Below are 26,725 nucleotides of genomic sequence, written 5' to 3'. Positions count from 1 at the left end.
CTTCTGGATGATAGCGGGATGAACAGGCAGTGACTCGCTATAACATTACCTGTATTAGTAGTTGTTATAACATTACCTGTAGTAGTTGTTATAACATTACCTGTAGTAGTAGTTGTTATAACATTACCTGTAGTAGTAATAGTAGTAGTAGTTGGTATAACATTACCTGTAGTAGTAGTAGTAGTTGTTATAACATTACCTGTAGTAGTAGTTGTTATAACATTACCTGTAGTAGTAGTTGTTCACCTTGTTATAACATTACCTGTAGTAGTAGTTGTTCACCCTGTTAATACATTACCTGTAGTAGTAGTAGTTGTTATAACATTACCTGTAGTAGTAGTTGTTATAACATTACCTGTAGTAGTAGTTGTTCACCCTGTTATAACATTAGTTGTAGTTGTTCACCTTGTTATAACATTACCTGTAGCAGTAGTTGTTCACCCTGTTAATACATTACCTGTAGTAGGTATACCATTACCTGTAGTAGTAGTAGTAGTTATAACATTACCTGTAGTAGTAGTTATAACATTACCTGTAGTAGTAGTTGTTCACCCTGTTAATACATTACCTGTAGTAGTAGTTGTTATAACATTACCTGTAGTAGTAGCTGTTATAACATTACCCATTGTAGTAGTTGTTATAACATTACCTGTAGTAGTAATTGTTCACCCTGTTAATACATTACCTGTAGTAGTAGTAGTTGTTATAACATTACCTGTAGTAGTAGTTGTTATAACATTACCCGTTGTAGTAGTTGTTATAACATTACCCGTTGTAGTAGTTGTTATAACATTACCTGTAATAGTAGTTGTTATAACATTACCCGTTGTAGTAGTTGTTATAACATTACCTGTAATAGTAGTTGTTATAACATTACCTGTAGTAGTAGTAGTTGTTATAACATTACCTGTAGTAGTAGTTGTTATAACATTACCCGTTGTAGTAGTTGTTATAACATTACCTGTAATAGTAGTTGTTATAACATTACCTGTAGTAGTAGTAGTTGTTATAACATTACCTGTAGTAGTAGTTGTTATAACATTACCCGTTGTAGTAGTTGTTATAACATTACCTGTAATAGTAGTAGTAGTTGTTATAACATTGCCTGTAGTAGTAAAATAGTAATAACCTCTTGCCTCGTTCTCTTCAGTGTTTACATCGCCAGTTTCCCAGAATACACCAGGCCCATGATAGACCACTTGGTAGCCATGAAGATCAACCACTGGGACGGGTAAGGGCCTTTCCTGTCCTCATCCATGTCCTTTAGACTTTGATCAAATACTTTCAAATACTGTACTTGATTTAGTTTGCCCGTTACCATGGATCCAATGGAATAGTCCCAGAAGCTAAACCAATGGAATAGTCCCAGAAGCTAAACCAATGGAATAGTCCCAGAAGCTAAACCAATGGAATAGTCCCAGAAGCTAAACCAATGGAATAGTCCCAGAAGCTAAACCAATGGCATAGTCCCAGAAGCTAAACCAATGGAATTGTCCCAGAAGCTAAACCAATGGCATAGTCCCAGAAGCTAAACCAATGGAATAGTCCCAGAAGCTAAATCAAGCACACCTCAAATGAGTATTTGTCGTATGTGTTTGTCCCAAGTGGGATGTCCGTATGCCAGCCTGTTGCCATTAAAGCGTTGGGACTGTGTATAGCCTATTAGAGTAGAAGGAGTTGTATGTCATGGAGAAGTGTAATTCTCCTCTGCATGTGTATCTGTTGTGTTGCAGGGTGATTCGACAGCTAGCGACAAAGGCTTTGCATAATCTGACGCCTCAAGCACCTGATTATATGGCCACAACAGGTGAGCTATGTCATTGGTCCTGTTCCCTACCTGCTGTAACACATCACAGTGTCTTACTGTGGGATGGACTGGGTGACAGTCACTGTTGTTGTGTCTGGGTCTGTACATCTGTCAAGTTGTTACTGAATGAGTTATGTGTTTATAATGAACACATAGAGAACACACAGAGAGAGGTCAAAGGGCAGTCGGACAGATTTGAAACTGTAGTGATATCGTAGACGTGTGCCGGAGGCTGTGGCATTACAGGTAGACCAGCCAGGCCACAAATCATTCAGGTTATATTCAAACAAATCAACCACACACACCCCTGTGCAGACTGTTTATGTTCTGTTAGGTGTCCCTGCAAAGAATGAAAAGACATACAATAATTGAGTTAAAATGACATTTTATATTTTGATGGTTGTGTTTTCAGTTATGCCTCAGCTGCTGCCCATAGCGCTGGGCATTGATCTACACAGTCGCCATGGCGCCATTCTGGCATCTGCCGAGATCAGCCACGCCCTCTACAAGCTGGCCAATCAGAACAACAGGTACTGCAACCTCACCTCTCAACCAGCCAATCACAGTATTGGCCGTACTTATAGGAAAACCACATAAACGTTGTTATTTAGTAAAATCCATCCGCAATGACAGCTTTTGTTTTGCGTGTCGGAATTGAAAAGGCACTCGCACGTCTGAGCCATCTTTTTTTGCAGGTGCCTGGTAACAGTTGAATAACAGGAGGAAAAAGTAAGGAAACCCACACACTGCTCTTGATAGATTCACTGCTTTTTAATAAGCTTTTTAATAAGCTTTTTAATAAGCTTTACAAATCGGTCTCATACGTAGAGCTTTACTAAGGAGCAGTGTGTGGGTTTCCTTCGTTTTTCTCTGTTTTGCATATCGACCCATGATTTGACTTCCTGCTTTGACTTAAGCCCTTGGCTCCTATAAAGTCATAGGTCATTGACCGTCTATGTCTCTTGTAGACCCAACTGTGTGTGAGATATGTGCTATCTGGGGGTGTTGAACGTTACTGTTGTTCGCTGTGGACAGTAACATTGTATTGTACTGGATTGTAGACTGGTGACAGAGCTCATCTCTTCAGACTGTGTGGATGGACTCAAGAGCATTCACCAGAGGGTTAGTTCACTTCTCGCTTGCTACGCTCTCTCTTTCCCTCTCTCTCTCTCTCTCTCTCTCTCTCTGTCTCTCACTACCCCCCGTCTGTCTCTCTCTCTCTGTCTCTCACTACCCCCCGTCTGTCTCTCTCTCTCTGTCTCTCACTACCCCCCGTCTGTCTCTCTCTCTCTGTCTCTCACTACCCCCCCCGTCTGTCTCTCTCTCTGTCTCTCACTACCCCCCTGTCTCTCTCTCTCTCTCTCTCTCTCTCTCTCACTACCCCCCGTCTGTCTCTCTCTCTGTCTCTCACTACCCCCCCCTGTCTGTCTCTCTCTCTCTCTCTCTCTCTCTCTGTCTCTCACTACCCCCGTCTGTCTCTCTCTCTCTCTCTCTCTCTCTCTCTGTCTCTCACTACCCCCTTGTCTGTCTCTCTCTCTCTGTCTCTCACTACCCCCCTGTCTGTCTCTCTCTCTCTCTCTCTCTCTCTCTCTCTCTCTCTCTCTCTCTCTGTCTCTCACTACCCCCTTGTCTGTCTCTCTCTCTCTGTCTCTCACTACCCCCTTGTCTGTCTCTCTCTCTCTGTCTCTCACTACCCCCTGTCTGTCTCTCTCTCTCTCTCTCTCTCTCTCTCTCTCTCTCTCTCTCTCTCTCTCTGTCTCTCACTACCCCCTTGTCTGTCTCTCTCTCTCTGTCTCTCACTACCCCCCGTCTGTCTCTCTCTCTCTTGCCCTCTTTCTCTCCTCAAGTGTCTTTTCACCCACATACATGTTGTCTCAAGTGTTGACCAATCACCTGAGTCAGTTGGACCAACATAGGTACATGTTAATGATGTCAATCTCCCGAGTCAGTTGGACCAACATAGGTACATGTTAATGATGTCAATCTCCTGAGTCAGTTGCACCAACATAGTTACATGTTAATGTTGTCAATCTCCCGAGTCAGTTGGACCAACATAGGTACATGTTGTTGTCTTTTAAAGTTGTAAATCACCAGTCTGTTCATCTCTAAACATGTCATCATGTGTTTGTTTTGTCTTCCAGCTATTTGACAGAAAGCAGTACAGGTCAGCACTGTTATTTTCCAAGTTTTACTCATTCTTTTTTAGAGTGTTTCAGATTATTATTATTATCTTTTAAATGTAATGCGTCTAAGGTTTCAGACCAATATGTTGTGCGACCTCAACAAATGTTTGTTGTTGTTGTGTACACGCGTGCTGTTGTGTCCTGTCTGTGTAGGGGCTTTGGTGGTGAACTGATGAGGCCTGCAGTCTCTTCTCTCATTGAGAACATGTCCCTCTCCAAGATGCCTTTCAAGGACGACCCTGTCATCAGTGAGTTTTCATATCATATTCAGACCTTAGCTGAATGATTACTCCATCCTGCAGGGGATTTGATGTGTTTTTAGAGATTGGATAATAATGGACAAACCACATCCTGTCTGTTTCAGCTGGCTGGCAGTGGCTGTACTGTTCAGACCACTGACACGTCATAACAGAGTAAACCCTGTCTGTTTCAGCTGGCTGGCAGTGGCTGATAGACGACACCTTGAAGAGCCTCCACCTCATCTCACCTGGACCTAGGGACGGTATCAAGGTACAGTACCTAACCCCTAACCATTACCTTAACCCTAACTGTTAAACCTAACCCCTAAACCTAACCATAACCTTAACCCTAACTGTTAAACCTAACCCCTAAACCTAACCATAACCTTAACCCTAACTGTTAAACCTAACCCCTAAACATAACCTAACCTTAACCCTAACTGTTAAACCTGACCCATAAACCTAACCATAACCTTAACCCTAACTGTTAAACCTAACCCCTAAACCTAACCATAACCTTAACCCTAACTGTTAAACCTAACCTCTAAACCAAACCATAACCTTAACCCTAACTGTTAAACCTAACCCCTGAACCTAAACCTAAACCTAACCTTAACCCTAACTGTTAAACCTAACCATAACCTTAACCCTAACTGTTAAACCTAACCCCTAAACCAAAGCATAACCTTAACCCTAACTGTTAAACCTAACCCCTATCTGTAACCCTAACCCTAATTGTAACCCTAAGCCTAACCTCTAAGCCTAAAATAGCCTTTGGACTCCAATCAACTTGTAGAAACATCTCAAGGATGATCAATGGAAACAGGATGCAGCTGAGCAAAATTTCAAGTCTCATAGCAAAGGGTCTGAATACTTATGTAAATATTGTATTTTAATAAGAAAAGTTATACGTTTGCTAACATTTCTAAAAACCTGTTTTCGCTTTGTCATTATGGGGTATTGTGATGTCATTATGAGGTATTGTGATGTCATTATGGGGTATTGTGATGTCATTATGGGGTATTGTGATGTCATTATGGGGTATTGTGTGTAGATTGCTGAGGATTTTTATTTATTTAATCCATTTTAGAATAAGGCCGTAACGTAACAAAATGTGGAAAAAGTCAAGGGGTCTGAATACTTTCCGAAGGCATTGTATAATGGTTCATGTGTAATGTGGTCCTCCACCCCTATAGGAGGCAGCGGTGTCAGCCCTGGCAGCTCTGTGTGAGCAGTACTACCAGCCCCAGCCAGGCATGGCTGACCCCCAGATGCAGGGTGAGTAGCACTGTACCAGGGGCCGGGGAGCGCCATTAGAGGGCATCATAAAAACTAGCCATACCTAACACAGTATTCTGCATTCCTATAAATCTAACTCCTGTGATATAATCTGTCTGTGTGTGTGTGTGTGTGTGTGTGTGTGTGTGTGTGTGTGTGTGTGTGTGTGTGTGTGTGTGTGTGTGTGTGTGTGTGTTGTTCTTTGTGTAGAGGTCCTGGTGTCCCAGTATATAGCAGGGTTAAAGAGTACGGAGGTATTGACCCGATGTGGCAGTGCACTGGCCCTGGGTTCTCTACCAAGGTTCATGATCCATGGAAAACTACACCAGGTACTGTACACCTGTTAGTTAATAACACTACACCAGGTACTGTACATCTGTTAGTTAATAACACTACACCAGGTACTGTACACCTGTTAGTTAATAACACTACACCAGGTACTATATACATCTGTTAGTTAATAACACTACACCAGGTACTATATACATCTGTTAGTTAATAACACTACACCAGGTACTATATACATCTGTTAGTTAATAACACTACACCAGGTACTGTACATCTGTTAGTTAATAACACTACATCTGTTAGTTAATAACACTACATCTGTTAGTTAATAACACTACATCTGTTAGTTAATAACACTATACCTGTTAGTTAATAACACTACACCAGGTACTATATACATCTGTTAGTTAATAACACTACACCAGGTACTGTACATCTGTTAGTTAATAACACTACATCTGTTAGTTAATAACACTATACCTGTTAGTTAATAACACTACACCAGGTACTATATACATCTGTTAGTTAATAACACTACACCAGGTACTGTACATCTGTTAGTTAATAACACTACTTCTGTTAGTTAATCATACTTCACCAGGTACTATATACATCTGTTAGTTAATAACACTACACCAGGGACTATATACATCTGTTAGTTAATAACACTACACCAGGTACTATATACATCTGTTAGTTAATAACACTACACCAGGTACTGTACATCTGTTAGTTAATAACACTACATCTGTTAGTTAATAACACTACACCAGGTACTATATACATCTGTTAGTTAATAACACTACACCTGTTAGTTAATAACACTACACCAGGTACTATATACATCTGTTCGTTAATAACACTACACCAGGTACTATATACATCTGTTAGTTAATAACACTACACCAGGTACTATATACATCTGTTAGTTAATAACACTACACCAGGTACTATACACCTGTTAGTTAATAACACTACACCAGGTACTATACATCTGTTAGTTAATAACACTATATCTGTTAGTTAATAACACTACACCAGGTACTATATACATCTGTTAGTTAATAACACTACACCTGTTAGTTAATAACACTACATCTGTTAGTTAATAACACTACACCAGGTACTGTACATCTGTTAGTTAATAACACTACACCAGGTACTATATACACCTGTTCGTTAATAACACTACACCAGGTACTATATACACCTGTTAGTTAATACCACTACACCAGGTACTATATACATCTGTTAGTTAATAACACTACACCAGGTACTGTACATATGTTAGTTAATAACACTACATCTGTTAGTTAATAACACTACACCAGGTGCTATACATCTGTTAGTTAATAACACTACACCAGGTACTGTACATCTGTTAGTTAATAACACTACACCAGGTACTATACATCTGTTAGTTAATAACACTACATCTGTTAGTTAATAACACTACACCAGGTACTATATAGATCTGTTAGTTAATAACACTACACCAGGTACTGTACACCTGTTAGTTAATAACACTACACCAGGTACTATACATCTGTTAGTTAATAACACTACACCAGGTACTGTACATCTGTTAGTTAATAACTCTACACCAGGTACTATATACATCTGTTAGTTAATAACACTACACCAGGTACTATATACATCTGTTAATTAATAACACTACACCAGGTACTATATACATCTGTTAGTTAATAACACTACACCAGGTACTGTACACCTGTTAGTTAATAACACTACACCAGGTACTATACATCTGTTAGTTAATAACACTACACCAGGTACTATATACATCTGTTAGTTAATAACACTACACCAGGTACTATATACATCTGTTAGTTAATAACACTACACCAGGTACTGTACACCTGTTAGTTAATAACACTACACCAGGTACTATACATCTGTTAGTTAATAACACTACACCAGGTACTGTACATCTGTTAGTTAATAACTCTACACCAGGTACTATATACATCTGTTAGTTAATAACACTACACCAGGTACTATATACAACTGTTAGTTAATAACACTACACCAGGTACTATATACATCTGTTAATTAATAACACTACACCAGGTACTATATACATCTGTTAGTTAATAACACTACACCAGGTACTATATACATCTGTTAGTTAATACCACTACACCAGGTACTATATACATCTGTTAATTAATACCACTACACCAGGTACTATATACATCTGTTAGTTAATAAAACTACACCAGGTACTGTACATCTGTTAGGTAATAACACTACACCTGTTAGTTAATACCACTATATCTGTTAGTTAATAACACTACACCAGGTACTGTACATCTGTTAGTTAATAACACTACACCAGGTACTATATACATCTGTTAGTTAATAACACTACACCTGTTAGTTAATAACACTACACCAGGTACTATATACATCTGTTAGTTAATAACACTACACCAGGTACTATATACATCTGTTAGTTAATAACACTACACCAGGTACTATATACATCTGTTAGTTAATAACACTACACCAGGTACTATATACATATGTTAGTTAATAACACTACATCTGTTAGTTAATAACACTACACCAGGTACTATATACATCTGTTAGTTAATAACACTACACCAGGTACTATATACACCTGTTCGTTAATAACACTACACCAGGTACTATATACACCTGTTAGTTAATACCACTACACCAGGTACTATATACATCTGTTAGTTAATAACACTACACCAGGTACTGTACATATGTTAGTTAATAACACTACATCTGTTAGTTAATAACACTACACCAGGTACTATACATCTGTTAGTTAATAACACTACACCAGGTACTATATACATCTGTTAGTTAATAACACTACACCAGGTACTGTACATCTGTTAGTTAATAACACTACATCTGTTAGTTAATAACACTACACCAGGTACTATATACATCTGTTAGTTAATAACACTACACCTGTTAGTTAATAACACTACACCAGGTACTATATACATCTGTTCGTTAATAACACTACACCAGGTACTATATACATCTGTTAGTTAATAACACTACACCAGGTACTATATACATCTGTTAGTTAATAACACTACACCAGGTACTATACACCTGTTAGTTAATAACACTACACCAGGTACTATACATCTGTTAGTTAATAACACTATATCTGTTAGTTAATAACACTACACCAGGTACTATATACATCTGTTAGTTAATAACACTACACCTGTTAGTTAATAACACTACATCTGTTAGTTAATAACACTACACCAGGTACTGTACATCTGTTAGTTAATAACACTACACCAGGTACTATATACACCTGTTCGTTAATAACACTACACCAGGTACTATATACACCTGTTAGTTAATACCACTACACCAGGTACTATATACATCTGTTAGTTAATAACACTACACCAGGTACTGTACATATGTTAGTTAATAACACTACATCTGTTAGTTAATAACACTACACCAGGTGCTATACATCTGTTAGTTAATAACACTACACCAGGTACTGTACATCTGTTAGTTAATAACACTACACCAGGTACTATACATCTGTTAGTTAATAACACTACATCTGTTAGTTAATAACACTACACCAGGTACTATATAGATCTGTTAGTTAATAACACTACACCAGGTACTGTACACCTGTTAGTTAATAACACTACACCAGGTACTATACATCTGTTAGTTAATAACACTACACCAGGTACTGTACATCTGTTAGTTAATAACTCTACACCAGGTACTATATACATCTGTTAGTTAATAACACTACACCAGGTACTATATACATCTGTTAATTAATAACACTACACCAGGTACTATATACATCTGTTAGTTAATAACACTACACCAGGTACTGTACACCTGTTAGTTAATAACACTACACCAGGTACTATACATCTGTTAGTTAATAACACTACACCAGGTACTATATACATCTGTTAGTTAATAACACTACACCAGGTACTATATACATCTGTTAGTTAATAACACTACACCAGGTACTGTACACCTGTTAGTTAATAACACTACACCAGGTACTATACATCTGTTAGTTAATAACACTACACCAGGTACTGTACATCTGTTAGTTAATAACTCTACACCAGGTACTATATACATCTGTTAGTTAATAACACTACACCAGGTACTATATACAACTGTTAGTTAATAACACTACACCAGGTACTATATACATCTGTTAATTAATAACACTACACCAGGTACTATATACATCTGTTAGTTAATAACACTACACCAGGTACTATATACATCTGTTAGTTAATACCACTACACCAGGTACTATATACATCTGTTAATTAATACCACTACACCAGGTACTATATACATCTGTTAGTTAATAAAACTACACCAGGTACTGTACATCTGTTAGGTAATAACACTACACCTGTTAGTTAATACCACTATATCTGTTAGTTAATAACACTACACCAGGTACTGTACATCTGTTAGTTAATAACACTACACCAGGTACTATATACATCTGTTAGTTAATAACACTACACCTGTTAGTTAATAACACTACACCAGGTACTATATACATCTGTTAGTTAATAACACTACACCAGGTACTATATACATCTGTTAGTTAATAACACTACACCAGGTACTATATACATCTGTTAGTTAATAACACTACACCAGGTACTATATACATATGTTAGTTAATAACACTACATCTGTTAGTTAATAACACTACACCAGGTACTATATACATCTGTTAGTTAATAACACTACACCAGGTACTATATACACCTGTTCGTTAATAACACTACACCAGGTACTATATACACCTGTTAGTTAATACCACTACACCAGGTACTATATACATCTGTTAGTTAATAACACTACACCAGGTACTGTACATATGTTAGTTAATAACACTACATCTGTTAGTTAATAACACTACACCAGGTACTATACATCTGTTAGTTAATAACACTACACCAGGTACTGTACATTGTTAGGTAATAACACTACACCAGGTACTATACATCTGTTAGTTAATAACACTACATCTGTTAGTTAATAACACTACACCAGGTACTATATACATCTGTTAGTTAATAACACTACACCAGGTACTGTACACCTGTTAGTTTATAACACTACACCAGGTACTATACATCTGTTAGTTAATAACACTACACCAGGTACTGTACATCTGTTAGTTAATAACTCTACACCAGGTACTATATACATCTGTTAGTTAATAACACTACACCAGGTACTATATACATCTGTTAGTTAATAACACTACACCAGGTACTATATACATCTGTTAATTAATAACACTACACCAGGTACTATATACATCTGTTAGTTAATAACACTACACCAGGTACTATATACATCTGTTAGTTAATAACACTACACCAGGTACTATATACATCTGTTAGTTAATAACACTACACCAGGTACTATATACATCTGTTAATTAATACCACTACACCAGGTACTATATACATCTGTTAGTTAATAAACTACACCAGGTACTGTACATCTGTTAGGTAATAACACTACACCTGTTAGTTAATACCACTATATCTGTTAGTTAATAACACTACACCAGGTACTGTACATCTGTTAGTTAATAACACTACACCAGGTACTACACATCTGTTAGTTAATAACACTACACCAGGTACTATATACATCTGTTAGTTAATAACACTACACCAGGTACTACACATCTGTTAGTTAATAACACTACACCAGGTACTATATACATCTGTTAGTTAATAACACTACACCTGTTAGTTAATAACACTACACCAGGTACTATATACATCTGTTAGTTAATAACACTACACCAGGTACTATATACATCTGTTAGTTAATAACACTACACCAGGTACTATATACATCTGTTAATTAATACCACTACACCAGGTACTATATACATCTGTTAGTTAATAAAACTACACCAGGTACTGTACATCTGTTAGGTAATAACACTACACCTGTTAGTTAATACCACTATATCTGTTAGTTAATAACACTACACCAGGTACTGTACATCTGTTAGTTAATAACACTACACCAGGTACTATATACATCTGTTAGTTAATAACACTACACCAGGTACTATATACATCTGTTAGTTAATAACACTACACCAGGTACTATATACATCTGTTAGTTAATAACACTACACCAGGTACTATATACATATGTTAGTTAATAACACTACATCTGTTAGTTAATAACACTACACCAGGTACTATATACATCTGTTAGTTAATAACACTACACCAGGTACTATATACACCTGTTCGTTAATAACACTACACCAGGTACTATATACACCTGTTAGTTAATACCACTACACCAGGTACTATATACATCTGTTAGTTAATAACACTACACCAGGTACTGTACATATGTTAGTTAATAACACTACATCTGTTAGTTAATAACACTACACCAGGTACTATACATCTGTTAGTTAATAACACTACACCAGGTACTGTACATTGTTAGGTAATAACACTACACCAGGTACTATACATCTGTTAGTTAATAACACTACATCTGTTAGTTAATAACACTACACCAGGTACTATATACATCTGTTAGTTAATAACACTACACCAGGTACTGTACACCTGTTAGTTTATAACACTACACCAGGTACTATACCTCTGTTAGTTAATAACACTACACCAGGTACTGTACATCTGTTAGTTAATAACTCTACACCAGGTACTATATACATCTGTTAGTTAATAACACTACACCAGGTACTATATACATCTGTTAGTTAATAACACTACACCAGGTACTATATACATCTGTTAATTAATAACACTACACCAGGTACTATATACATCTGTTAGTTAATAACACTACACCAGGTACTATATACATCTGTTAGTTAATAACACTACACCAGGTACTATATACATCTGTTAGTTAATAACACTACACCAGGTACTATATACATCTGTTAGTTAATAACACTACACCAGGTACTATATACATCTGTTAATTAATACCACTACACCAGGTACTATATACATCTGTTAGTTAATAAACTACACCAGGTACTGTACATCTGTTAGGTAATAACACTACACCTGTTAGTTAATACCACTATATCTGTTAGTTAATAACACTACACCAGGTACTGTACATCTGTTAGTTAATAACACTACACCAGGTACTACACATCTGTTAGTTAATAACACTACACCAGGTACTATATACATCTGTTAGTTAATAACACTACACCTGTTAGTTAATAACACTACACCAGGTACTATATACATCTGTTAGTTAATAACACTACACCAGGTACTATATACATCTGTTAGTTAATAAAACTACACCAGGTACTATATACATCTGTTAGTTAATAACACTACATCTGTTAGTTAATAACACTACACCAGGTACTGTACACCTGTTAGTTAATAACACTACACCAGGTACTATACATCTGTTAGTTAATAACACTACACCAGGTACTATATACATCTGTTAGTTAATAACACTACACCAGGTACTGTACATCTGTTAGTTAATAACACTACATCTGTTAGTTAATAACACTACACCAGGTACTGTACACCTGTTAGTTAATAACACTACACCAGGTAGTTAATAACACTACACCAGGTACTATATACACCTGTTAGTTAATAACACTACACCAGGTACTGTACATCTGTTAGTTAATAACACTACATCTGTTAGTTAATAACACTACACCAGGTACTGTACACCTGTTAGTTAATAACACTACACCAGGTACTATATACACCTGTTAGTTAATAACACTACACCAGGTACTGTACACCTGTTAGTTAATAACACTGCACCAGGTACTGTACACCTGTTAGTTAATAACACTACACCAGGTACTGTACATCTGTTAGTTAATAACACTACACCAGGTACTATACATCTTTTAGTTAATAACACTACACCAGGTACTATATACATCTGTTAGTTAATAACACTACACCAGGTACTATATACATCTGTTAGTTAATAACACTACACCAGGTACTGTACACCTGTTAGTTAATAACACTACACCAGGTACTATACATCTGTTAGTTAATAACACTACACCAGGTACTGTACATCTGTTAGTTAATAACTCTACACCAGGTACTATATACATCTGTTAGTTAATAACACTACACCAGGTACTATATACAACTGTTAGTTAATAACACTACACCAGGTACTATATACATCTGTTAGTTAATAACACTACACCAGGTACTATATACATCTGTTAATTAATACCACTACACCAGGTACTATATACATCTGTTAATTAATAAAACTACACCAGGTACTGTACATCTGTTAGGTAATAACACTACACCTGTTAGTTAATACCACTATATCTGTTAGTTAATAACACTACACCAGGTACTGTACATCTGTTAGTTAATAACACTACACCAGGTACTACACATCTGTTAGTTAATAACACTACACCAGGTACTATATACATCTGTTAGTTAATAACACTACACCTGTTAGTTAATAACACTACACCAGGTACTATATACATCTGTTAGTTAATAACACTACACCAGGTACTATATACATCTGTTAGTTAATAACACTACACCAGGTACTATATACATCTGTTAGTTAATAACACTACACCAGGTACTATATACATATGTTAGTTAATAACACTACATCTGTTAGTTAATAACACTACACCAGGTACTATATACATCTGTTAGTTAATAACACTACACCATGTACTATATACACCTGTTCGTTAATAACACTACACCAGGTACTATATACACCTGTTAGTTAATACCACTACACCAGGTACTATATACATCTGTTACTAATAACACTACACCAGGTACTGTACATATGTTAGTTAATAACACGACATCTGTTAGTTAATAACACTACACCAGGTACTATACATCTGTTAGTTAATAACACTACACCAGGTACTGTACATTGTTAGTTAATAACACTACACCAGGTACTATACATCTGTTAGTTAATAACACTACATCTGTTAGTTAATAACACTACACCAGGTACTATATACATCTGTTAGTTAATAACACTACACCAGGTACTGTACACCTGTTAGTTTATAACACTACACCAGGTACTATACATCTGTTAGTTAATAACACTACACCAGGTACTGTACATCTGTTAGTTAATAACTCTACACCAGGTACTATATACATCTGTTAGTTAATAACACTACACCAGGTACTATATACATCTGTTAGTTAATAACACTACACCAGGTACTATATACATCTGTTAATTAATAACACTACACCAGGTACTATATACATCTGTTAGTTAATAACACTACACCAGGTACTATATACATCTGTTAGTTAATAACACTACACCAGGTACTATATACATCTGTTAGTTAATAACACTACACCAGGTACTATATACATCTGTTAATTAATACCACTACACCAGGTACTATATACATCTGTTAGTTAATAAACTACACCAGGTACTGTACATCTGTTAGGTAATAACACTACACCTGTTAGTTAATACCACTATATCTGTTAGTTAATAACACTACACCAGGTACTGTACATCTGTTAGTTAATAACACTACACCAGGTACTACACATCTGTTAGTTAATAACACTACACCAGGTACTATATACATCTGTTAGTTAATAACACTACACCATGTACTACACATCTGTTAGTTAATAACACTACACCAGGTACTACACATCTGTTAGTTAATAACACTACACCAGGTACTATATACATCTGTTCGTTAATAACACTACACCTGTTAGTTAATAACACTACACCAGGTACTATATACATCTGTTAGTTAATAACACTACACCAGGTACTATATACATCTGTTAGTTAATAACACTACACCAGGTACTATATACATCTGTTAATTAATACCACTACACCAGGTACTATATACATCTGTTAGTTAATAAACTACACCAGGTACTGTAGATCTGTTAGGTAATAACACTACACCTGTTAGTTAATACCACTATATCTGTTAGTTAATAACACTACACCAGGTACTGTACATCTGTTAGTTAATAACACTACACCAGGTACTACACATCTGTTAGTTAATAACACTACACCAGGTACTATATACATCTGTTAGTTAATAACACTACACCTGTTAGTTAATAACACTACACCAGGTACTATATACATCTGTTAGTTAATAACACTACACCAGGTACTATATACATCTGTTAGTTAATAAAACTACACCAGGTACTATATACATCTGTTAGTTAATAACACTACATCTGTTAGTTAATAACACTACACCAGGTACTGTACACCTGTTAGTTAATAACACTACACCAGGTACTATACATCTGTTAGTTAATAACACTACACCAGGTACTATATACATCTGTTAGTTAATAACACTACACCAGGTACTGTACATCTGTTAGTTAATAACACTACATCTGTTAGTTAATAACACTACACCAGGTACTGTACATCTGTTAGTTAATAACACTACACCAGGTAGTTAATAACACTACACCAGGTACTATATACACCTGTTAGTTAATAACACTACACCAGGTACTGTACACCTGTTAGTTAATAACACTACACCAGGTACTATATACACCTGTTAGTTAATAACACTACACCAGGTACTGTACACCTGTTAGTTAATAACACTACACCAGGTACTGTACACCTGTTAGTTAATAACACTACACCAGGTACTGTACATCTGTTAGTTAATAACACTACACCAGGTACTGTACATCTGTTAGTTAATAACACTACATCTGTTAGTTAATAACACTACACCAGGTACTATATACATCTGTTAGTTAATAACACTACACCAGGTACTGTACACTGTTAGTTAATAACACTACACCAGGTACTATACATCTGTTAGTTAATAACACTACACCAGGTACTGTACATCTGTTAGTTAATAACTCTACACAAGGTACTATATACATCTGTTAGTTAATAACACTACACCAGGTACTATATACATCTGTTAGTTAATAACACTACACCAGGTACTATATACATCTGTTAATTAATACCACTACACCAGGTACTATATACATCTGTTAGTTAATAAAACTACACCAGGTACTGTACATCTGTTAGGTAATAACACTACACCTGTTAGTTAATACCACTATATCTGTTAGTTAATAACACTACACCAGGTACTGTACATCTGTTAGTTAATAACACTACACCAGGTACTACAGATCTGTTAGTTAATAACACTACACCAGGTACTATATACATCTGTTAGTTAATAACACTACACCTGTTAGTTAATAACACTACACCAGGTACTATATACATCTGTTAGTTAATAACACTACACCAGGTACTATATACATCTGTTAGTTAATAACACTACACCAGGTACTATATACATCTGTTAGTTAATAACACTACACCAGGTACTATATACATCTGTTAGTTAATAAAACTACACCAGGTACTATATACATCTGTTAGTTAATAACACTACATCTGTTCGTTAATAACACTACACCAGGTACTATATACATCTGTTAGTTAATAACACTACACCAGGTACTATATACACCTGTTCGTTAATAACACTACACCAGGTACTATATACACCTGTTAGTTAATACCACTACACCAGGTACTATATACATCTGTTAGTTAATAACACTACACCAGGTACTGTACATATGTTAGTTAATAACACTACATCTGTTAGTTAATAACACTACACCAGGTACTATACATCTGTTAGTTAATAACACTACACCAGGTACTGTACATCTGTTAGTTAATAACACTACACCAGGTACTATACATCTGTTAGTTAATAACACTACATCTGTTAGTTAATAACACTACACCAGGTACTATATACATCTGTTAGTTAATAACACTACACCAGGTACTGTACACCTGTTAATTAATAACACTACACCAGGTACTATACATCTGTTAGTTAATAACACTACACCAGGTACTGTACATCTGTTAGTTAATAACTCTACACCAGGTACTATATACATCTGTTAGTTAATAACACTACACCAGGTACTATATACATCTGTTAGTTAATAACACTACACCAGGTACTATATACATCTGTTAATTAATACCACTACACCAGGTACTATATACATCTGTTAGTTAATAAAACTACACCAGGTACTATATACATCTGTTAGTTAATAACACTACACCTGTTAGTTAATAACACTACACCAGGTACTATATACATCTGTTAGTTAATAACACTACACCAGGTACTATATACATCTGTTAGTTAATAACACTACACCAGATACTGTACACCTGTTAGTTAATAACACTACACCAGGTACTATACATCTGTTAGTTAATAACACTACACCAGGTACTATATACATCTGTTAGTTAATAACACTACACCAGGTACTGTACATCTGTTAGTTAATAACACTACATCTGTTAGTTAATAACACTACACCAGGTACTGTACACCTGTTAGTTAATAACACTACACCAGGTACTATATACATCTGTTAGTTAATAAAACTACACCAGGTACTGTACATCTGTTAGGTAATAACACTACACCTGTTAGTTAATACCACTATATCTGTTAGTTAATAACACTACACCAGGTACTGTACATCTGTTAGTTAATAACACTACACCAGGTACTACACATCTGTTAGTTAATAACACTACACCAGGTACTATATACATCTGTTAGTTAATAACACTACACCTGTTAGTTAATAACACTACACCAGGTACTATATACATCTGTTAGTTAATAACACTACACCAGGTACTATATACATCTGTTAGTTAATAACACTACACCAGGTACTATATACATCTGTTAGTTAATAACACTACACCAGGTACTATATACATATGTTAGTCAATAACACTACATCTGTTAGTTAATAACACTACACCAGGTACTATATACATCTGTTAGTTAATAACACTACACCAGGTACTATATACACCTGTTCGTTAATAACACTACACCAGGTACTATATACACCTGTTAGTTAATACCACTACACCTGGTACTATATACATCTGTTAGTTAATAACACTACACCAGGTACTGTACATATGTTAGTTAATAACACTACATCTGTTAGTTAATAACACTACACCAGGTACTATACATCTGTTAGTTAATAACACTACACCAGGTACTGTACATTGTTAGTTAATAACACTACACCAGGTACTATACATCTGTTAGTTAATAACACTACATCTGTTAGTTAATACCACTACACCAGGTACTATATACATCTGTTAGTTAATAACACTACACCAGGTACTATATACATCTGTTAATTAATAACACTACACCAGGTACTATATACATCTGTTAGTTAATAACACTACACCAGGTACTATATACATCTGTTAGTTAATAACACTACACCAGGTACTATATACATCTGTTAGTTAATAACACTACACCAGGTACTATATACATCTGTTAATTAATACCACTACACCAGGTACTATATACATCTGTTAGTTAATAAACTACACCAGGTACTGTACATCTGTTAGGTAATAACACTACACCTGTTAGTTAATACCACTATATCTGTTAGTTAATAACACTACACCAGGTACTGTACATCTGTTAGTTAATAGCACTACACCTGGTACTACACATCTGTTAGTTAATAACACTACACCAGGTACTATATACATCTGTTAGTTAATAACACTACACCAGGTACTACACATCTGTTAGTTAATAACACTACACCAGGTACTATATACATCTGTTAGTTAATAACACTACACCTGTTAGTTAATAACAATACACCAGGTACTATATACATCTGTTAGTTAATAACACTACACCAGGTACTATATACATCTGTTAGTTAATAACACTACACCAGGTACTATATACATCTGTTAATTAATACCACTACACCAGGTACTATATACATCTGTTAGTTAATAAACTACACCAGTTACTGTACATCTGTTAGGTAATAACACTACACCTGTTAGTTAATACCACTATATCTGTTAGTTAATAACACTACACCAGGTACTGTACATCTGTTAGTTAATAACACTACACCAGGTACTACACATCTGTTAGTTAATAACACTACACCAGGTACTATATACATCTGTTAGTTAATAACACTACACCTGTTAGTTAATAACACTACACCAGGTACTATATACATCTGTTAGTTAATAACACTACACCAGGTACTATATACATCTGTTAGTTAATAAAACTACACCAGGTACTATATACATCTGTTAGTTAATAACACTACATCTGTTAGTTAATAACACTACACCAGGTACTGTACACCTGTTAGTTAATAACACTACACCAGGTACTATACATCTGTTAGTTAATAACACTACACCAGGTACTATATACATCTGTTAGTTAATAACACTACACCAGGTACTGTACATCTGTTAGTTAATAACACTACATCTGTTAGTTAATAACACTACACCAGGTACTGTACATCTGTTAGTTAATAACACTACACCAGGTAGTTAATAACACTACACCAGGTACTATATACACCTGTTAGTTAATAACACTACACCAGGTACTGTACACCTGTTAGTTAATAACACTACACCAGGTACTATATACACCTGTTAGTTAATAACACTACACCAGGTACTGTACACCTGTTAGTTAATAACACTACACCAGGTACTGTACACCTGTTAGTTAATAACACTACACCAGGTACTGTACATCTGTTATTTAATAACACTACACCAGGTACTATACATCTGTTAGTTAATAACACTACATCTGTTAGTTAATAACACTACACCAGGTACTATATACATCTGTTAGTTAATAACACTACACCAGGTACTGTACACTGTTAGTTAATAACACTACACCAGGTACTATACATCTGTTAGTTAATAACACTACACCAGGTACTATATACATCTGTTAGTTAATAACACTACGCCAGGTACTATATACATCTGTTAATTAATAACACTACACCAGGTACTATATACATCTGTTAGTTAATAACACTACACCAGGTACTATATACATCTGTTAATTAATACCACTCCACCAGGTACTATATACATCTGTTAGTTAATAAAACTACACCAGGTACTGTACATCTGTTAGGTAATAACACTACACCTGTTAGTTAATACCACTATATCTGTTAGTTAATAACACTACACCAGGTACTGTACATCTGTTAGTTAATAACACTACACCAGGTACTACACACCTGTTAGTTAATAACACTATACCAGGTACTATATACATCTGTTAGTTAATAACACTACACCTGTTAGTTAATAACACTACACCAGGTACTATATACATCTGTTAGTTAATAACACTACACCAGGTACTATATACATCTGTTAGTTAATAACACTACACCAGGTACTATATACATCTGTTAGTTAATAACACTACATCTGTTCGTTAATAACACTACACCAGGTACTATATACATCTGTTAGTTAATAAAACTACACCAGGTACTATATACATCTGTTAGTTAATAACACTACATCTGTTCGTTAATAACACTACACCAGGTACTATATACATCTGTTAGTTAATAACACTACACCAGGTACTATATACACCTGTTCGTTAATAACACTACACCAGGTACTATATACACCTGTTAGTTAATACCACTACACCAGGTACTATATACATCTGTTAGTTAATAACACTACACCAGGTACTGTACATATGTTAGTTAATAACACTACATCTGTTAGTTAATAACACTACACCAGGTACTATACATCTGTTAGTTAATAACACTACACCAGGTACTGTACATCTGTTAGTTAATAACACTACACCAGGTACTATACATCTGTTAGTTAATAACACTACATCTGTTAGTTAATAACACTACACCAGGTACTATATACATCTGTTAGTTAATAACACTACACCAGGTACTGTACACCTGTTAATTAATAACACTACACCAGGTACTGTATATCTGTTAGTTAATAACTCTACACCAGGTACTATATACATCTGTTAGTTAATAACACTACACCAGGTACTATATACATCTGTTAGTTAATAACACTACACCAGGTACTATATACATCTGTTAATTAATACCACTACACCAGGTACTATATACATCTGTTAGTTAATAAAACTACACCAGGTACTGTACATCTGTTAGGTAATAACACTACACCTGTTAGTTAATACCACTATATCTGTTAGTTAATAACACTACACCAGGTACTGTACATCTGTTAGTTAATAACACTACACCAGGTACTACACATCTGTTAGTTAATAACACTACACCAGGTACTATATACATCTGTTAGTTAATAACACTACACCTGTTAGTTAATAACACTACACCAGGTACTATATACATCTGTTAGTTAATAACACTACACCAGGTACTATATACATCTGTTAGTTAATAACACTACACCAGATACTGTACACCTGTTAGTTAATAACACTACACCAGGTACTATACATCTGTTAGTTAATAACACTACACCAGGTACTATATACATCTGTTAGTTAATAACACTACACCAGGTATTGTACATCTGTTAGTTAATAACACTACATCTGTTAGTTAATAACACTACACCAGGTACTGTACACCTGTTAGTTAATAACACTACACCAGGTACTATATACATCTGTTAGTTAATAAAACTACACCAGGTACTGTACATCTGTTAGGTAATAACACTACACCTGTTAGTTAATACCACTATATCTGTTAGTTAATAACACTACACCAGGTACTGTACATCTGTTAGTTAATAACACTACACCAGGTACTACACTTCTGTTAGTTAATAACACTACACCAGGTACTATATACATCTGTTAGTTAATAACACTACACCTGTTAGTTAATAACACTACACCAGGTACTATATACATCTGTTAGTTAATAACACTACACCAGGTACTATATACATCTGTTAGTTAATAAAACTACACCAGGTACTATATACATCTGTTAGTTAATAACACTACACCAGGTACTATATACATCTGTTAGTTAATAAAACTACACCAGGTACTATATACATCTGTTAGTTAATAACACTACACCAGGTACTATATACATCTGTTAGTTAATAACACTACACCAGGTACTATATACATCTGTTAGTTAATAAAACTACACCAGGTACTATATACATCTGTTAGTTAATAACACTACATCTGTTAGTTAATAACACTACACCAGGTACTGTACACCTGTTAGTTAATAACACTACACCAGGTACTATACATCTGTTAGTTAATAATACTACACCAGGTACTATATACATCTGTTAGTTAATAACACTACACCTGGTACTATATACATCTGTTAGTTAATAACACTACACCAGGTACTGTACATCTATTAGTTAATAACACTACATCTGTTAGTTAATAACACTACACCAGGTACTGTACATCTGTTAGTTAATAACACTACACCAGGTAGTTAATAACACTACACCAGGTACTATATACATCTGTTAGTTAATAACACTACACCAGGTACTGTACATCTGTTAGTTAATAACACTACATCTGTTAGTTAATAACACTACACCAGGTACTGTACACCTGTTAGTTAATAACACTACACCAGGTACTATATATCTGTTAGTTAATAACACTACACCAGGTACTATATACATCTGTTAGTTAATAACACTACACCAGGTACTGTACACCTGTTAGTTAATAACACTACACCAGGTACTGTACATCTGTTAGTTAATAACACTACACCAGGTACTGTACATCTGTTAGTTAATAACACTACATCTGTTCGTTAATAACACTACACCAGGTACTATATACATCTGTTAGTTAATAACACTACACCAGGTACTATATACATCTGTTAGTTAATAACACTCCACCTGTTAGTTAATAACACCAGAACCACATAAACAGCCTGATTTCACTATTGTACTGATATATTAACCCTGACATGTTGGTAAGAGCAGCCTCCTTTCACTATGACCTTATTCTATTGTAGCAGCGTTGTACACAGTGCCTCAGGTCAGTTTCAGCAGGACATGTTATATCAGACTTTGACCTTATTGTATTGTAGCAGCGTTGTTCACAGTGCCTCAGGTCAGTTTCAGCAGGACATGTTATATCAGACTTTGACCTTATTCTATTGTAGCAGCGTTGTTCACAGTGCCTCAGGTCAGTTTCAACAGGACACGTTATATCAGACTATGACCTTATTCTATTGTAGCAGCGTTGTACACAGTGCCTCAGGTCAGTTTCAACAGGACACGTTATATCAGACTATCTTGTGTGTATCAGATCCTGTCAGGTCTTCAGCAGAGCTGTAGTCAGAGGGAGGTGTGCTTCACAGAGGCCAGGAGAGATGCTGCCAAGGCCATGGCACAGTGAGTCTGTCCTCTACACTCCTCCATCCTCTTCTCCATCTATCTCCTCTCCTCCCCCTTTACTCCTCCTCCCTCCACTCATCCACCTCTCCTCTCCTCCCCCTTTACTCCTCAATCCTCTTCTTCATCCATCTCCTCTCCTCCCCCTTTACTCCTCCTCCCTCCACTCCTCCACCTCTCTACTCCTCCTCCCTCCACCCCTCCACCTCTCCTCTCCTCCCCCTTTACTCCTCCTCCCTCCACTCCTCCACCTCTCTACTCCTCCTCCCTCCACCCCTCCACCTCTCCTCTCCTCCCCCTTTACTCCTCCTCCCTCCACTCATCCACCTCTCCTCTCCTCCCCCTTTACTCCTCCATCCTCTTCTTCATCCATCTCCTCTCCTCCCCCTTTACTCCTCCTCCCTCCACTCCTCCACCTCTCTACTCCTCCCTCCACTCCTCCACCTCTCTACTCCTCCCCCCTGTACTGCTCCACCTCTCCCTCTGTGTCTCCTTCCCTCTCCCTTTCTCCCTCCCTCAATCCCTGTCTGTCTCCATCCCTCTCTCCCTGTCTGTCTCCTTCCCTGTCTGTCTGTCTCCGTCCCTCTCTCCCTGTCTGTCTCCTTCCCTGTCTGTCTGTCTGTCTGTCTCCGTCCCTCTCTCCCTGTCTTTCTCCTTCCCTGTCTGTCTGTCTGTCTGTCTGTCTGTCTGTCTGTCTGTCTCCCTCCCTCTCTCTCACCCTGTCTGTCTAGTTGTTTGTCTTCTGGGGTAACAGGTTAACTGTAGTGTTAGGGTTGTAGTCAGAAGTAAACAGCCAGCTGGTTGTACCTGCAGGACCTGTCTATCATGTCTGTCCTCCCCTCATGTTTCTCTCTTTAATCCCCTCTTTCTCCGTCCGTCTCCTACTCCATCTATCTCTGTCTGAATCTTACCCTTCCTCTCTAACTCACTGTTCTTTTCTTTCAATATATCCAACTTCTCTCTCTTTCAATTTCATTTCAATTTCAATTTAAGGGCTTTATTGGCATGGGAAACATATGTTAACATTGCCAAAGCAAGTGAAGTAGATATAAACAAAAGTGAAATGAACAATAAAAAGTAGTTTTATTGTCTCTCTCCCCTCCTAACCCCCTCTATTTCCCTGTCTCTGTGTCAGGGTGTGTGTGACAGCAGGGGTATCAGCCCAGGGTAGTTCTGATTCTGTGGTGTGTGAGGGGAATGTGTCAGCTGTCTACAGAGCTCTGCTGGACTGTATGACTGACTACACACTGGACAGCAGAGGAGACGTAGGAGCCTGGTGAGTGAGACGCACGCACGCACACACACACACACACACACAACCCCAAGTTTACCCCTTCCCAGAGGGCCTGAATCACTCCCCTTCAAGACTCCTCTCCCTGCCCTATAGGCATGTGTCACACCTGGTGGCCCCAGGCAATGCTTAGTTAGTTCACCTGACAGGAATGTCACCTGGCGTGTCACCTGGGCCTGCTGTGGGGCGGACTTTCTCCTTTTCTCTTTCTCGTTATTGTTTGATCTCTCTGTCTATCCTCTCTTTCCCTGTCTCTCACTCGCTCTGTCTGTCTGTCTCTCTCTCTCTCTCTCTCGGTCTGTCTGTCTCTCTGTCTCACTCTCGCTGTCCTTCTCCCTGTCTTTCTCTCTCTGTCGTTCTATCTTTCCGTCTTTCTCTCTCTCTCTCTCTCTCTCTCTCTCTCTCTCTCTCTCTCCCTTCTCCAGTGGGGACACATTCCTCTGTGAGGTGGAGTAAGAGAGGAGGAGGAAGGAGAGACATGTCGTGAGGTTGAATCATCATATCTTTTGTTCTAACAGGACAGTCCTGTGGCAGTGATATCTGTTTCTGTTTGATTTAACCTTGATTTAACCAGGCCTGTTGCCTGGCCTTCAATGCTGCTGCTCACCAAACATCAACTAACTGTTAGTTTGAACTGGTTGCTTCTTTTTTTACATGTATTTATTTATTTCAGCTTTATTTAACCAGGTAGGGTAGTTGAGAACAAGTTATCATTTACAACTGTGACCTGGCCAAGATAAAGCAAAGCAGTGCGACACAATCAACAAGACAGAGTTACACATGGAATAAACAAAACATACAGTCAATAATACAATGGAGAAAAAGTCTATATATAGTGTGTGCAAATGAGGTAAGATAAGGGAGGTAAGCAATAAAAAGACCATAGTGGTGAAATAATTACAATTTAGCAATTAAACACTGGAGTGATAGATGAGCAGAAGATGAATGTGCAAGTAGAGATACTGGGGTGCAAAGGAGAAAAAATAAAATAATAAATAACAGTATGGGGATGAGGTAGTTGGATGGGCTATTTACAGATGGGCTATGTACAGGTGCAGTGATCGTTGAGCTGCTCTGACAGCTGGTGCTTAAAGTTAGTGAGGGAAATATGGGTCTCAAGCTTCAGTGATTTTTGCAATTCGTTCCAGTCATTGGCAGCAGAGAACTGGAAGGAAAG

The 26,725-nt window shown here is 36.6% G+C and overlaps 1 protein-coding gene across 2 annotated transcripts in view; it reads left to right on the top strand.

Annotated features, from left to right (window-relative positions):
• tbcd (tubulin-specific chaperone d) overlaps positions 1–26,725 on the top strand; it is a 102,240-nt gene that overhangs the window by 53,049 nt on the left and 22,466 nt on the right. For both annotated transcript variants that reach the window (NM_001140546.1, XM_045714259.1), the window contains 11 exons: positions 1,151–1,231; positions 1,734–1,807; positions 2,220–2,337; positions 2,869–2,929; positions 3,949–3,971; positions 4,144–4,238; positions 4,424–4,500; positions 5,426–5,507; positions 5,718–5,836; positions 24,172–24,257; positions 25,393–25,533. In NM_001140546.1, coding sequence (NP_001134018.1) covers positions 1,151–1,231; positions 1,734–1,807; positions 2,220–2,337; positions 2,869–2,929; positions 3,949–3,971; positions 4,144–4,238; positions 4,424–4,500; positions 5,426–5,507; positions 5,718–5,836; positions 24,172–24,257; positions 25,393–25,533 — 957 coding nt within the window. The remainder of the gene's footprint in view (positions 1–1,150; positions 1,232–1,733; positions 1,808–2,219; positions 2,338–2,868; positions 2,930–3,948; positions 3,972–4,143; positions 4,239–4,423; positions 4,501–5,425; positions 5,508–5,717; positions 5,837–24,171; positions 24,258–25,392; positions 25,534–26,725) is intronic.

The sequence above is a fragment of the Salmo salar genome, chromosome ssa03, assembly GCF_905237065.1.
Source record: "Salmo salar chromosome ssa03, Ssal_v3.1, whole genome shotgun sequence".
Classification (NCBI taxonomy): Eukaryota; Metazoa; Chordata; class Actinopteri; order Salmoniformes; family Salmonidae; genus Salmo; species Salmo salar.
Note: the sequence above shows the minus strand (reverse complement) of the source record. Positions and strands in the feature narration are given on the sequence as shown.